Source organism: Mercenaria mercenaria, chromosome 5, assembly GCF_021730395.1.
Source record: "Mercenaria mercenaria strain notata chromosome 5, MADL_Memer_1, whole genome shotgun sequence".
Lineage (NCBI taxonomy): Eukaryota > Metazoa > Mollusca > Bivalvia > Venerida > Veneridae > Mercenaria > Mercenaria mercenaria.
Window position 1 is genome coordinate 41,723,806 of NC_069365.1, and position 13,656 is coordinate 41,737,461.

General features: G+C 35.7%; 1 protein-coding gene across 1 annotated transcript; it reads left to right on the top strand.

The window, feature by feature from the left end:
• Nucleotides 1-2,231: 2,231 nt before the first annotated feature.
• LOC123557009 (uncharacterized) lies at nt 2,232-13,210 on the top strand. Its single transcript, XM_053543318.1, has 7 exons — nt 2,232-2,742; nt 4,023-4,212; nt 4,643-4,764; nt 8,204-8,329; nt 9,013-9,195; nt 10,023-10,135; nt 10,564-13,210. The coding sequence occupies exons 1-7, from the start codon at nt 2,685-2,687 to the stop codon at nt 10,780-10,782; spliced, it is 1,011 nt and encodes a 336-aa protein (XP_053399293.1). The 5' UTR covers nt 2,232-2,684; the 3' UTR covers nt 10,783-13,210.
• The last annotated feature ends 446 nt before the right edge of the window (nt 13,211-13,656 follow it).

Sequence of the window (13,656 nt, forward strand, 5' to 3'; positions counted from 1 at the left end):
TGTTTTTTTGACATTTGACATTTTTGAGTCAAACGTTCACGTTTAACTCGCCGTAGTTTGTTTATTTCAAGATGAAATGTTGTGACACTCACAGAACATAGTCATCAATTATTCACCAGGGCGCAGATATCTTTCATTTTACAAAATTTTTTGAATTACCGGAGATACAATAAGAAATACTTACAACACCGCTCCTCCAAAATCGCTTATCGAGCGCTGTATGTGTGAGTGCCACCTGTGCTTGGGAACGCCGGTACCAGGGTAATCATTCAGTTTAGGCAGTATCATTTATATTTTGAAGGGTTGTTCACTGAAAATTTACTGACTAAATAGCAAACAGTGCAGACCAAGATTAGCGGGCTGGTCTTTGTCTGCACTGGTCGTAAAGGCAGAACCACATGCCGCCAGCATGCGAACATTTAACTGACCCATAAATATTAAACAGCATTATCTTTATAAGTGTTGCGAATTACGAAGCGCGAATTTTTAGCAGTTTTCTATCGAACCGTGAAATAAAATTGGCAGATCCATAAGTTAGAACAGTATTTTAGAAATATATACAGCAAGTATTTCGTTACCTCATGACCAAGTATCCGTCTGATTCGAACTGGTCAACATCTATGCATTGCCACTCATTGATCACCTGTGTATCCTTTGTGAACGACCATCCCGACATTGTCGTCTGCGTGAATTCAAGACTTCCACGTGCATTGTCTGTCCACGTGCTTGATGCAAACTCACTCGGCCACGTGCACTGTCCATCTATTAAAAAGTTAAATAAGGTATTTGAAATTTAATTTATTATTACCAAGACAAATTTAAGGTATATACATTGTTATACTGTGATACCAGTATCTGCACGTACATGGACAGACATATTTTTGCGGGTTCAATTTATCAGTAATTTAGTGTAGAAGCATAGAAACATTTATCACATATATCTGTCATTTAACCTTTAGCCCGCTAAATTTCTAAAATGGACTGATCCACCATTCAGTTTGGGAAATACCATTTATTATTGGAAGGGTTGTTCATTGAAAATTTACTGACTGAATAGCGAACAGTGCAGACCATGATCAGCCTGCACGGACGTGCAGGCTGATCTTGGTATGCACTGGTTAATTGCCGCCAGCAGACTAAATGTTAAGTATTTTAATTAACAATAGTAACAATCGAAAAATCACAAAACAAGTCCTAACGATAGTTATATCTTATATTTGGAAAGGACGGGATATGATAAGATATGCGAAATGGCCCCCTAAATAATTAGAATATGAATACTCCATAATTGAAATTTTAACAGTCTTAAACAAAAAAGAAGACCATAATCGTTAAAACTATGACTTTTAAAAACTTCAAAACCAAGTTATTTGTACGACTCAGACCTTTAAAATAGTCGAGGTCCGTGGCTTTTACCGTTTTAACACGCAATTTACACACTACATGCTCGATTTTCATTGTGAGCCAGACCTGGTGTCAAGCTGAAGTTTTGCTGAGAAAATAAGGTTACTAAAATATACGTTTTCAGAAAAAGTCAGCTTGACACCCGCTCCGGCTCATATTGAATTTCCACTTTTTTCGCAATTTTTAGCCCCACTTTTCTTTGAAGGAAACAGGATAACGTGCTCATCTCTAAGCAACCGAGCATCAAACAGATACGCGGGAGTTTTGTTCTAATCATGAAACTGATAGTCAAGAGTTGTTTTATAAGAAAATTAAATTTTTTAATAAGTGGAATTAGATATTTTTTGAAAATATGTAAAATATTTACAATTTAGAACATTTAGAATAAAATTTATGATTATAGACGACACAATTTACACTTACCTATATATTTAAACAAAATTGGTAAAAACAAAAGAAAAAGTAAAAATCGCATCGTTTTAGTACATATCCGATAAGAAATTAAATAAAAAATGTCTAATCAAGCACCATTCCAAATTTTCATTCATGTTCATATGAATGGATAGTTTAATATAATGGACACCCGTTCACATTCAAACCACAGGTATTAACTACGAGTAAAATTATTTAAAACAATAGCATGATATTTGAAACAATACAATATGTTTAATCATAGACTAGTGTTTTATTTTTAAACACCTGTATTGGTTTAAAGCAAGCCCGTGACAAGTTGTTACACTGAGCGACGAACCTTGGGCTGGAAATAATAATTTATTAAACGCACCTGACTTTCATTCATTAAAGGCAACGCACTTTTATTTGCATTACATACGCAACATAATATTCTTTGGTGGATTTTGTCAACTAGTATCATTTCAGTGGTAAAATATGTTCTACCATAGTGTTATTGAATTCAATGAAAATTATTAACAACCAAAATCCACCCTACAATTTTATGGTTAAACATTAAAATTGGTAATGCTGATATAAGTGATGAAATGTGCTCTATTGTGGACATTTTCTTGTTCTCTTTTACTATAAAACAATACTTGAAATTTGCTATTCATTGAATACGTACAAAACCAAAATAAACAGTCTGACCAGATACCGTGAACTAAGAAGCTATCCGATTTCCTTTTCAATCGATTTTTTAAAAACACTAATTATTTTCTCTTTGTTTTAAACTTGTACTTAAATGTATTGAAAGATATAATTATTGGTTGTTATGTGCCACAATAACAAAATATGATGATAAAAAACTGACACAAGATGACATTAAGATGCATGTTTTGTTGGGCATTACGGCTTTTGTGTGTGTTTATATTCTGTCACATAAAGGTAAGATAAGTTCATGTTTATACTTTTTTAATTTTAGTTACTAGAAAACATTTTCCAAATCTCAATACGAGATATATTTGTACTTGCTTACGTTTTGCTATATGCACGTAGTACAAAGTATTTATTTATTTGTCAATGGTCCCCCGTAATAGATCATATCTATTGTAAAGACCCGACCATGCTGGTCATTGCAACTAATCGGGATATACTAGTATATTGTTTGTTTGTTTTGGGTTTAACGCCGTTTTGCAACAGTATTTCAGTTATGTAACGGCAGGCAGTTAACCTAACCAGTGTTCCTGGATTTTGTACCAGCACAAACCTGTTTCCACCTTCCCCACATGAATCAGAGGTGGAAGACGAATAATGACTTTTATCAAATCGTCACGGAATACATACGCCCTGCCCGGGGAATGAAATCACGACTACGCAATCCGTAGATCTGCGCTCTCCTATTGAGCTAAGAGGGCGGGCGGGGGATATATATAACCGAGTCATTTTGAAAAAAAAAAAAAACGTCTTCATTGACAATTTGATAACTTGACTACTTTCAAACGCATGTTAATGAAAATCTCCCCTGCCTGCAAAACAATGTTGCGGTACGTACAGCATGGCGTTTGCTGGTACCACATGGTATGACAACACGCAGCGAACGCCAAATTCTTACCATCAGGATCAAGTTGTTCGAAAATGTAAGAGGCGATTAAGGTAACGGTCGATTAACCTCGACATTTTAGAAGACTTAGAAATTAAAAAAGTGTCACAGAATAACTGTATTCTTTTTTTTATCTCCATGATGGTATTTATACAACTGCACAGAAAATTTGAGAAATACAAGTATCTAGTTACAAACTGGCAAATATTAGGCTAAGGCAATGTGTTAAAATGTCTTTAGATTTAGCAATATGCACATGATTTGATATTCATTAAATTTTGTTTAGACTACACTTTGTTTCTACAGTGTAAGATAGTTTTAAAACTATACTGCATAGAGATTGACTGAATAATACGTTTGCTGATGAAGTTGTGGAAATACATTGATTCAGGAAGGGCATAACTTGTTCACCAGTCACCTTGTAGTATAGCTGTATACTGGTATGAACCAGTATTATCAAAAAGGTTTTCACAAACTTCATTTAGTAGAGTGATTTAGTAGAAACATGTAGTGCATTAGGCTTTAAGCCCTTAAATGTCTTTATAGTAAAACCAAAACAGCATACTTCTTATCCTAGTGTTTCCCATCAAGACTGCTAATATTTTGAATCAATTTAATATTTCAGTAAGTTGTCAATGTTCATTCGGTACGACGTTTGCAAGCACCACTTGGCATGATAACACGAAAGGGGCGCTTACATTTACCGCCACAGGGATAACAGGATGGGCCTTTACTTCTACCAGAACCTCTGGAGTGACCATAATTAGCTCCTGGCAGTGTGTGAACCATACAGATAATACCTATCTAGTGCTCAGGTAAATAAAATCTCAGAACTTGAAAGTCATTTACATGATCCAACGTGTATAAAATGTAAACGTTTAATGATCTCAACCCGCCCTTAACTGTTTTAAAACTATCAAGCAGTTTTCGTTAGTAATAATCTCATGAAAAACAAATGATACTATTGTTTGGTTAGCAACAACCATGTATATGTACGTTGATATATTCTGTTTGACAGATCAGCTAAGTGACGTCAATTGTATACAAAGCGTTCGAATATATTCATTTATAAAAATAGATAGCGTTACGGGTTTTACTTCATTTAGTAGGTGATCCTCTACTGGAGTCTTGATATCTTAGATACAGAATTCATGTTTCATTGGTTTAATTCTGGCACACCTGACTTAGATTCAGCTTTTTATGTAGGAGAGCATCAGAAGTAATTATTTTATTTTTAACTTTCAGGACATCAAACACTTTTTCTTTCCAGCCTTCTAGTTCAACAACTTCTATACAAGTATACGCATACCTGTGCCTAAAGCTTACAACTGTTACAGGCAACTCATTTATTTACTATCAACCACAAGGTAAACGTTTAATTGATAATCCTTGAACCTGCCTTAGCGTGAACGTGTGTTAGGCAGTCACTTGCCTGAAAAAGCCAGTCAGCATTTTTACTTCCGAAATTGACTTTTTGTTCTGATTTCAACTTGTCTTCAGCAGCCACTCGTCTTAAGCAGCTAAATGGCGTCGCGAACTTGGATGACTGCATGACTTGACTTGATACAGGTTTGACTGTAAACGGTTGATTGATTGATATTCCTTGATCTTATATTTGTGTATAACTTTTCCCAAATGTTAAGTTAAATGCTGTCGCAGATAAAAGCAAACGGCTATGCAGAATTAAAACACTTGTTGAAATCAGACGAATGTGAATGGAAATTGATTCCTGTAAAATCTGTATTTTATCTTCTTTAAGAGAGGGGGGCAGAGAAAAGAATGTTTGGAAAGTGTCCTTTTTGATTGTTCCGTGATTGAAGGGGCCTTTCTTTGATAATAATATTACTCTAATTTGCGTTTGCTTCGTATCCTACCATCCATTATCACCTAATATTATCAAAGCAGAATGGTAGGATATTAGATGGTGATGAGAGGATCGTAGGATGGTAAGATGATGATAATACAACAGCAATAGTAAGATAGTGGGATTGTGATGATAGGACGATAGGATGATATAATTGCCGTCCTTTTATCCTACTATCACTCTCGTGCTATCCTCTACCACTATCCTACCATTCTACTACTATTATTGTTATATCATTCTATTATCACTATCATATCATTCTACTATCACTATTCTACCGGTCATAATCATATAATTCTTCTATCACTACCCTACCATCCTCTACCACTATCCTATCATTCTACTATCACTATCTTACCATCCTCTACCACTGTCCTATCATTCTACTATCACTATCTTACCATCCTCTACCACTATCCTACCATTCTACTATCACTATCCTACCATCATCTACCACTATCCTACCATTCTACTATCACTATCCTACCATCATCTACCACTATTCTACCATTCTACTATTACTACCATACCATTCTAATATCACTTTCATATCACTATCCTGTCACTATCCTACCAATCTAGTATTACTACTAGTATATTACCATTTCACTCTCATAATCCTATCATCTAAAATCAATACTTTACCATCTTCTAACTATCCTATCATCTTCTGCCACTATTTTACAATCCTACTATCAAAATCCTACATATCCTGTATTACTATCATACCATCTAACTCTCATTATCATATCGTTCTACTATCTTTATACACCATCTACTTTCACTAACCTATCTCTTATCACTACCCTTCTATTACTATTTTACCATTCTACTATCACTGTCATAATAATCTACTATCACGCTCCTACCATCCTGCTATCAATGTCCTACACTTCTACTATCACTTTCCTACCATTCCACTGTCAATATAATATTATCATACTTTAGATGTTCGACTATTCTTCTATCACTATCACTATCCTACCATCCTATTATCAAGCTCCTATCATCTTACTGTTACAATCTTGTCATCCTACAGGCACTATCCTACCATCTCACAATCCATATTCTACAATCCAACCATCATTTTTCAATCGTCTTTCTATCACTTTCCAACCATAATACTAACACTATCCTGCCATCATACAATCACTATCCATGCCATCTTTTTTTCACTGTCCTACAATCCTATTACTATCCTAACATACGTCTATGACTATCCTTCTTTCCTACTTTCATTATCCTACCATCCTACTATCCCATAATCTTCTACCATCCTACTGACACTATACTGACACTATACTAGTATGATCCTACTCTCACTTTCTTATTTTCAATATTCTACCATCCTACTAACACTTTCCTACCATCCAGCTATCTGAACATCTGCTATTACTGTCTTATCATCTTACAATCATTATCCTACCACATTACTAGCACTATCCTACCATCCAACTATAACTATCCTATCTTACTAGCACTATCTTACCATCCAACTATAACTATCCTACCATCTTACTAGCACAATCCTACCATCCAACTATAACTATCCTACCATCTTACTAGCACTATCTTACCATCCAACTATAACTATCCTACCATCTTACTAGCACAATCCTACCATCCAACTATAACTATCCTACCATCTTACTAGCACTATCCTACCATCCAACTATAACTATCCTACCATCTTACTAGCACTATCCTACCATCCAACTATAACTATCCTACCATCTTACTAGCACTATCCTACCATCCAACTATAACTATCCTACCATCTTACTAGCACTATCCTACCATCCAACTATAACTATCCTACCATCTTACTAGCACTATCCTACCATCCAACTATAACTATCCTACCATCTTACTAGCACTATCCTACCATCCAACTATAACTATCCGACCATCTTTCTAGCACTATCCTACCATCCAACTATAACTATCCGACCATCTTTCTAGCACTATCCTACCATCCAACTATAACTATCCGACCATCTTTCTAACACTATCCTACCATCCAACTATTACTATCCGAGCATCTTACTATCACTATCCACTGCTATCTTACTGTTACTATCCTTTCATCAGATTATCCCACCATATTTCTATCACTCTACTATCAGCCAGCTCTTCTACCATCTTATTGTCCTGCTATCTAACCATGTTATCATCCTACTATCACTGCCTAATATCTTAAAAGACACAAAGTAAACCCAAAAATCCGCCAATGGGGCACCGCCATTCAGTTGTGCTATTTTAACACCTGACTAGGCGTCATTCAAAATTGAACACGGTAGGAATGGTAGGATAGCAAGAATATTACAGCATGGTGGCTACATATCGTCATATAGCTTTCCTATTATCCTACCATCGCCATCCTACCATTCTATTGTCCAACATCCTTTCGTTGCTGTTTGAAAATTGGGTTACGGGCGACGTTTGGATATGAACAGAACATGATTCCGTAATTAACTAACGGTAGACGTTTATTCATCCAAGAATTTTGTAAACGCCTCTTCCATAATATGGCAATCATTTTTAGAATGGTCTCTTTATTTACATTTTACCCGTAAAACGGCTGACGTGCTATTCCGAAGACCGATTAAAACTAATCAAAATACGAGCTTCATGAGCGGGTGCCCACGTTTTGTGTAACAGAGTAAAACATCACCTTAACACCCTTATTTTTACGCATATTTTAAAACATTCGGTATATATATGAGAAAAATCGTCTAAAATGTGTAGATGGATGTTTTTAAGTTCTTGAGTACAGACAAATGTGCAGCACTTTCCGTTTGACGCTAGCCTAGAGTCAGGAAACTGTTATTAAGGCTTACATTTGCAGTGTACAACATTTATTTTGCTTTATTAAGATAAATTGATTTATGATTACTAAGTAAAGTAATTACTTAAGTAAGTCATAAGCATTTTCATTTCAGTACAAGAAATAAATCTTGGTGGGGAGAGACTTAAGGTTAGCGCCTTGTCAACACTTTATCAGACAGATGTATGTGACTCGACTGTGTCGGTGCCAACCACAGAGTATCACGTCCTCGTCAAGTCAGGTATTGTTGGAGCACATGTAGTACACAAACAAAAAATGTAGCAGTTTAAAACATCGGGACAGACTATAAATTTTTTTGTTTAGTTTGGGTTAACGCCGTTTTTCAACAGTATTTCAGTCATGTAACGGCGGGTAGTTATAACCTAACCAGTGTTCCTGGATTCTGTACCAGTGCACACCTGTTCTCCGCAAGTAACTGACAACTTCCCCACATGAATCCGAGGTGGAGGACTAATGAGTTCAGACACAATGTCGTGTAGCAAATAGTCACGGAGAACATACGCCCCGCCCCTAGGATCGAACTCGCGACCCCGGGATCCGTAGACCGACGCTCTACCTACTGAGCTAAGCGGGCGGGTTGACTATAAGTTAGAGATTTGGGTTGCGGTACCGACCACAGAGTAATACGAAGTACTGTTGTAATGAAAATAAAATAGCTGACACGTCAGTAATATTTAACTCTTCTGCAAAAAGAAATTCCATGGAGTCGAGTTTGAATAATATATATCAGAGTTTAGTACCAAGATTTTCAGGGGGAAAAACCATAAAGATTAAAATAGGGTACCGGGTCGCACTGGGTCTCTTGCCAGTTATGCAGTTTGCATGACGCAATGCAGTTAATATATCTTTACTTTGAAATAATTGTCGGTAGTTTTTTTCCAAATTCTTATGATCATATTTTAGGTTCAGAAGCGAGTGCAGCCATTCAGTGCCCTGATTCTCTATTGTTTGTCGTGGATTTTACTTACTATGGAAACGACGGATCGTCTGCTTGCACAGGGTCTGGTGACAGATTGGACGTTTGTACTGATAAAACGCAGATGACCATTACAACAAATACTTGTACACAGGAAATAGCATTTTCTGGTAAAATCTTGTGTTTTATTGTATCTGCTGGAATTATGAAGATGTTTAATGGACTTCTTTGATTTTTGACATGGTTGTTTTTAAATATCTCCAAACCATGAGAGAATAATGTTACAGTGTGACTTTATATCATTCAATTCACAATAATCGTATAAACATACACATGTATACAGGAACTATCGTGTCTGGCTATATAAATCATGGTTTTCTCTTGGACTTTGAAGAGCATGAAATTTTGTAAAGTTATCAAATTAACTTCTTTATATGATTTTCTTCACATGTACTTTACATCCGTACATCAAAGTCATAAAATAATTCCTTAGGAAAAAACCTCTGAATATACTGTTCATATAGGACCTAACTGTTGCAGCTCATAAACTGCCGTTAGTTTTTTTTGTTGAATTGAGCAAATAACGAAGAAACTGCTAAATATGTTACGACCAACTTTAGGTGAAAGAAACGTTTTGATACTCCTCGCATACGATATAATAGCCTGAAATAAAACCAGGATGGACCACTGTTATAATATAATACATTAATAAAATATGTGAAAAGATCCTTTGGAAGCAAAGGACCAAGAAGAATAATAGCAGACTCGGTTTGATTGAGTCTGTTCATGATGAGAGGTAATGAAATGTGCAACATCTCTCCCGCCCCCTAGCACCGGCTTAAGTGGAACTCTATTACACATATGTTAAATGGACTCCATGATCCAAAAGGACCAGAAAATATAACCAGAAAATATAACAACACTGAATCCAAGTACGGGGAGACATTCCACAGCCGCCACACGGCAACTTAAAAACCATGCTTGACTTCAATTTCAGCCGGTGGACAGTTTTACTGCGTTGCTACAGTCAGCAGTAATGGATACGACTACACCACTGTATACAACCGGGATGCTTCTATCTCCTCAACAACAAATAGGTTTGCATGCTTGGTAAGAGCTGATTCAAGATTCACAGATGCTTTTTTTTTTTAGATAATTTCAAATAAATATTTGGTACTTTAAGGACCGAAGTGAAATTAAGCACAATATCATGTTTTGAATTTTTTATTGAACTGTGCCCTTTTTCAGAAAAGAGTCTGCAAATTAATGTCTCAAGTGAAAACCATACGAAACACTTTTATAGGGTTATTTATTGAATGTCTAAATATCGTGGAAGAAACAAATAAATAGGATCTGTCATCCTTTGAGTCTTTGCAACTGACATTGCTACAAAACTGCTTTAAATTTGTAGTTGGAATAAAGCTAAGTGAATCGAAGTAAAAAAGTCAAATTAAGGTCATAGGCTATTTTTGAATGAAAATGAAAATCGATTACAAATGAAGAACAACCAGGCAGTCTATATATGATTTATTTTGCAGAGTTCAATAGATACTGACATATCAGTGGCACCAGGTAACTGTACTGCATACCAGACACCGTTTACTTTCCCACTAGAAGCAGACCAGTCTACAAAAACTGGCCATAGACTAGTTGTTACGGAGGAGTATGGTAAATACACAAAAAACGTTTGTCTTGTGAATGTTACTTTTCTGGTACATTACGATTATCGGTGTTTAAATTTTATAAGAAGCAAGTAAATTTGACATAACTACAAGGACCTGCATTGTGCATACTGATTGTTACAAGTATCTCTTTACAATAGAAATCAGAAGGTATAACAATTTGTTCACAATAGGTTTTTATCTCTCATATATATGTCGTAAGTGGATGTAACTGAGTTTAAAATGATTGTAGTGTTTATAAAATATTCTTTGAGATGTTAATATGAACTTTCTCGCCTGACCTATATTCCTTAGATGGAGATAGAATCTGCATAGAACATACACGTACCATTATGACATAATATGTGCCTTGGTAAAAACCTTTATTCCGTTTCATTATATCCTACTTAATTTCCGTTTTATCTTTTTTTTTTTCAGAAAATTGTGGTAAGCATATTTTGCTTTGTTTTATGCCATTAAGCATCTTATGTTAAATTTTATTACTATCCGTTTTATGTCTTTCATATTCTTTTTCAATTACTGCAAATCAGATTCAGTTGTATATGTAGGCATTAAAGCCACATACATCTGCTGCTGGGAGGTGAACCAATTCATTTTATCGAGAAATCAAAATGACACATATCAGTACTGATTTAGTGCTGAAATCATAAAGAAAGTGAAACCAATCATTCAGGTTCAACCTAATACTGTAAAAATTTCGTTTAGTTTCAGGACCATCATCGAGCGGTTTGAGTGTAGGCGCAATTGTTGCCATAGTGATATCTGTGTTACTTATAGTATATGTGTGGACAATGACAATACTATTTTGCCTGCTGGTATTTATTATCGCCCTTATTTGTTTTGAGTTGGGTATCGCGTGCGTTGGTGAGTTTACCAGTTATGGGGACCATATCCCCAGACAAAAACCATCCATACCTTTAAAACTTGACATGTCAGATATAGACAAAGAAAAACAACTAGCAGCGTTAGAAGCAGCTGAGGCAGTTAGTCCATCAAAAATCATACTGAATGGACAGCCTAACGGGAAAGTGAATATTGAAAAAGAAAAATCAGGTATTCACGGGAAGAATAACATAAACGACAAAGAACCATCCAAATTAAAAAGTCCAGGACGAAAGAAAAATGATTAACTTTACTAGTGTCTAATTGCTGCGTGTGTCAAAATGTTGTCTTTTGTTATTTTATGTAAATGAGACATGTATCGAATTGTACACTATATATTTCCCTTTTTATATTTACTTCACTTAACCTTTAGCCTGCTGGCAGCAAGTGATTCTGCCTTTGCGACCAGTGCAGACCAAGATCAGCCTGCAAACCCGTGCAGCCTGATCATGGTCTGCACTGTTCGCTATCGGCGCAGTAAATTATCTGCGAACAATCCTTTGAATAATACGTGGTACAGCCAAAATTGACTGATGGACCAGTCCATTTTAGAAATTTAGCAGGCTAAAGGTTAATATACGTTTCTAAATCAAACGAAAACGTTATGTTACAGTCAAACATGACTGTATTAAGCAGCCAGCCACTGAAGGAACAGAATCTGTTAACTTTAGGCAGGTGGCTGCTAAAGATTATTTGAAATTAGAGGGAAATAAACAACAAACAATCGGACAAGTTGCCGTTATCGTAGATTGAACTAGATTCCATTATTATCTTGACCTACGGCAGGAAAATCTAATGTCGTGGATGAATGCATGCAAACAATCGTAGATAAATTATACAATCTGTGAAATTGTTTTCTATATTTTTCTGGTTGCCTCACACATTAAAGAAGCATAGGGTCGATCCGAGAAAGTACGGACAACTTTTACACTAAAGGGTGTAAACACTAAGTATACAGATTTGAGAAGCGCATAATGAATACTATGCGCAATGTTGCATTTGGAAATTATTTTCCACGGACTTTACCCCGTTCTTCAATGGCGATATTGGTCCGAGATATTGTAAAACGATATTTTATAGGGGGACTCAAAACGGGTTAGTACGGACACAGTAGAGAAACTACGGAAGTCAGGATGAAAGTACGGACATAAAAAATATAGAGGGAAAGTACGGACAGTTCAGCCTTTTTTAAAAAATACACATACTTCAACAGAGTTATGCATTTTTAATCATATTTGTTTTCATTCTCGAAATGAGAAGTTTATAATGTTGTAATTCAACTTGGTTTGCACTGTATATAATGCTGTATAATAAAGTTAGAAGTTCTACGATTCAGATAAGTCACACATACAACACCATTAGACTAAATTTGATTTTTTTACAGATCGCATGACTCTTTTTTCACTGTTTTCATTTTTTCCCCTGAAATCCTAGCTTTACTTTTATTTTGGTTTTTAGACTTTCGTTTAAATTTTTCTTGTTTGAGATTTTAAATGGCAATCTTCTCGCTAATTATTTCCTCATTTGTCAGCAGACGATGAGTAGTTATACTTTTTTACATGTTTTTTTCTTGTTCTGATTTATTGGTGTAGGAGGAATAAACAATTCATCTATTATTTTATCAAGTGTGTCATCTAACAAACATGGAGAAGAGGTGGCATGAGCGGGCAGAATCACCTGTTGACCATTCTGGTCTGTTAATGGTTGTGTTAAACACGTCCCTTAGGATATGAGTTGCAAGAGTTGCTGCGGATCACTTAAGTCAAGAACATCACTTACTGTCTGTAATCCTACATCATCATGGACTTCATTGCTATCAAGTTCACTGAATGCCATTTGCAATGAATAATCCTGAGGAGGAAGACATGAAAGTGTGAGCAGCTTATCAAAATTGTCGATTGTGGCGTTTAAATTACGTCAGTAACAGTAGTGCTGTGCGATGTATCATCAAGAATCGCATTTATGATATCCCATTAAAAGGCGTGTGTATATTTAAGCTTATTAATAGCCGCCATCGGTATTTGTATGGCGACTCCTCCAGAAGACTGTCCATCTGCAGTTCTAGTG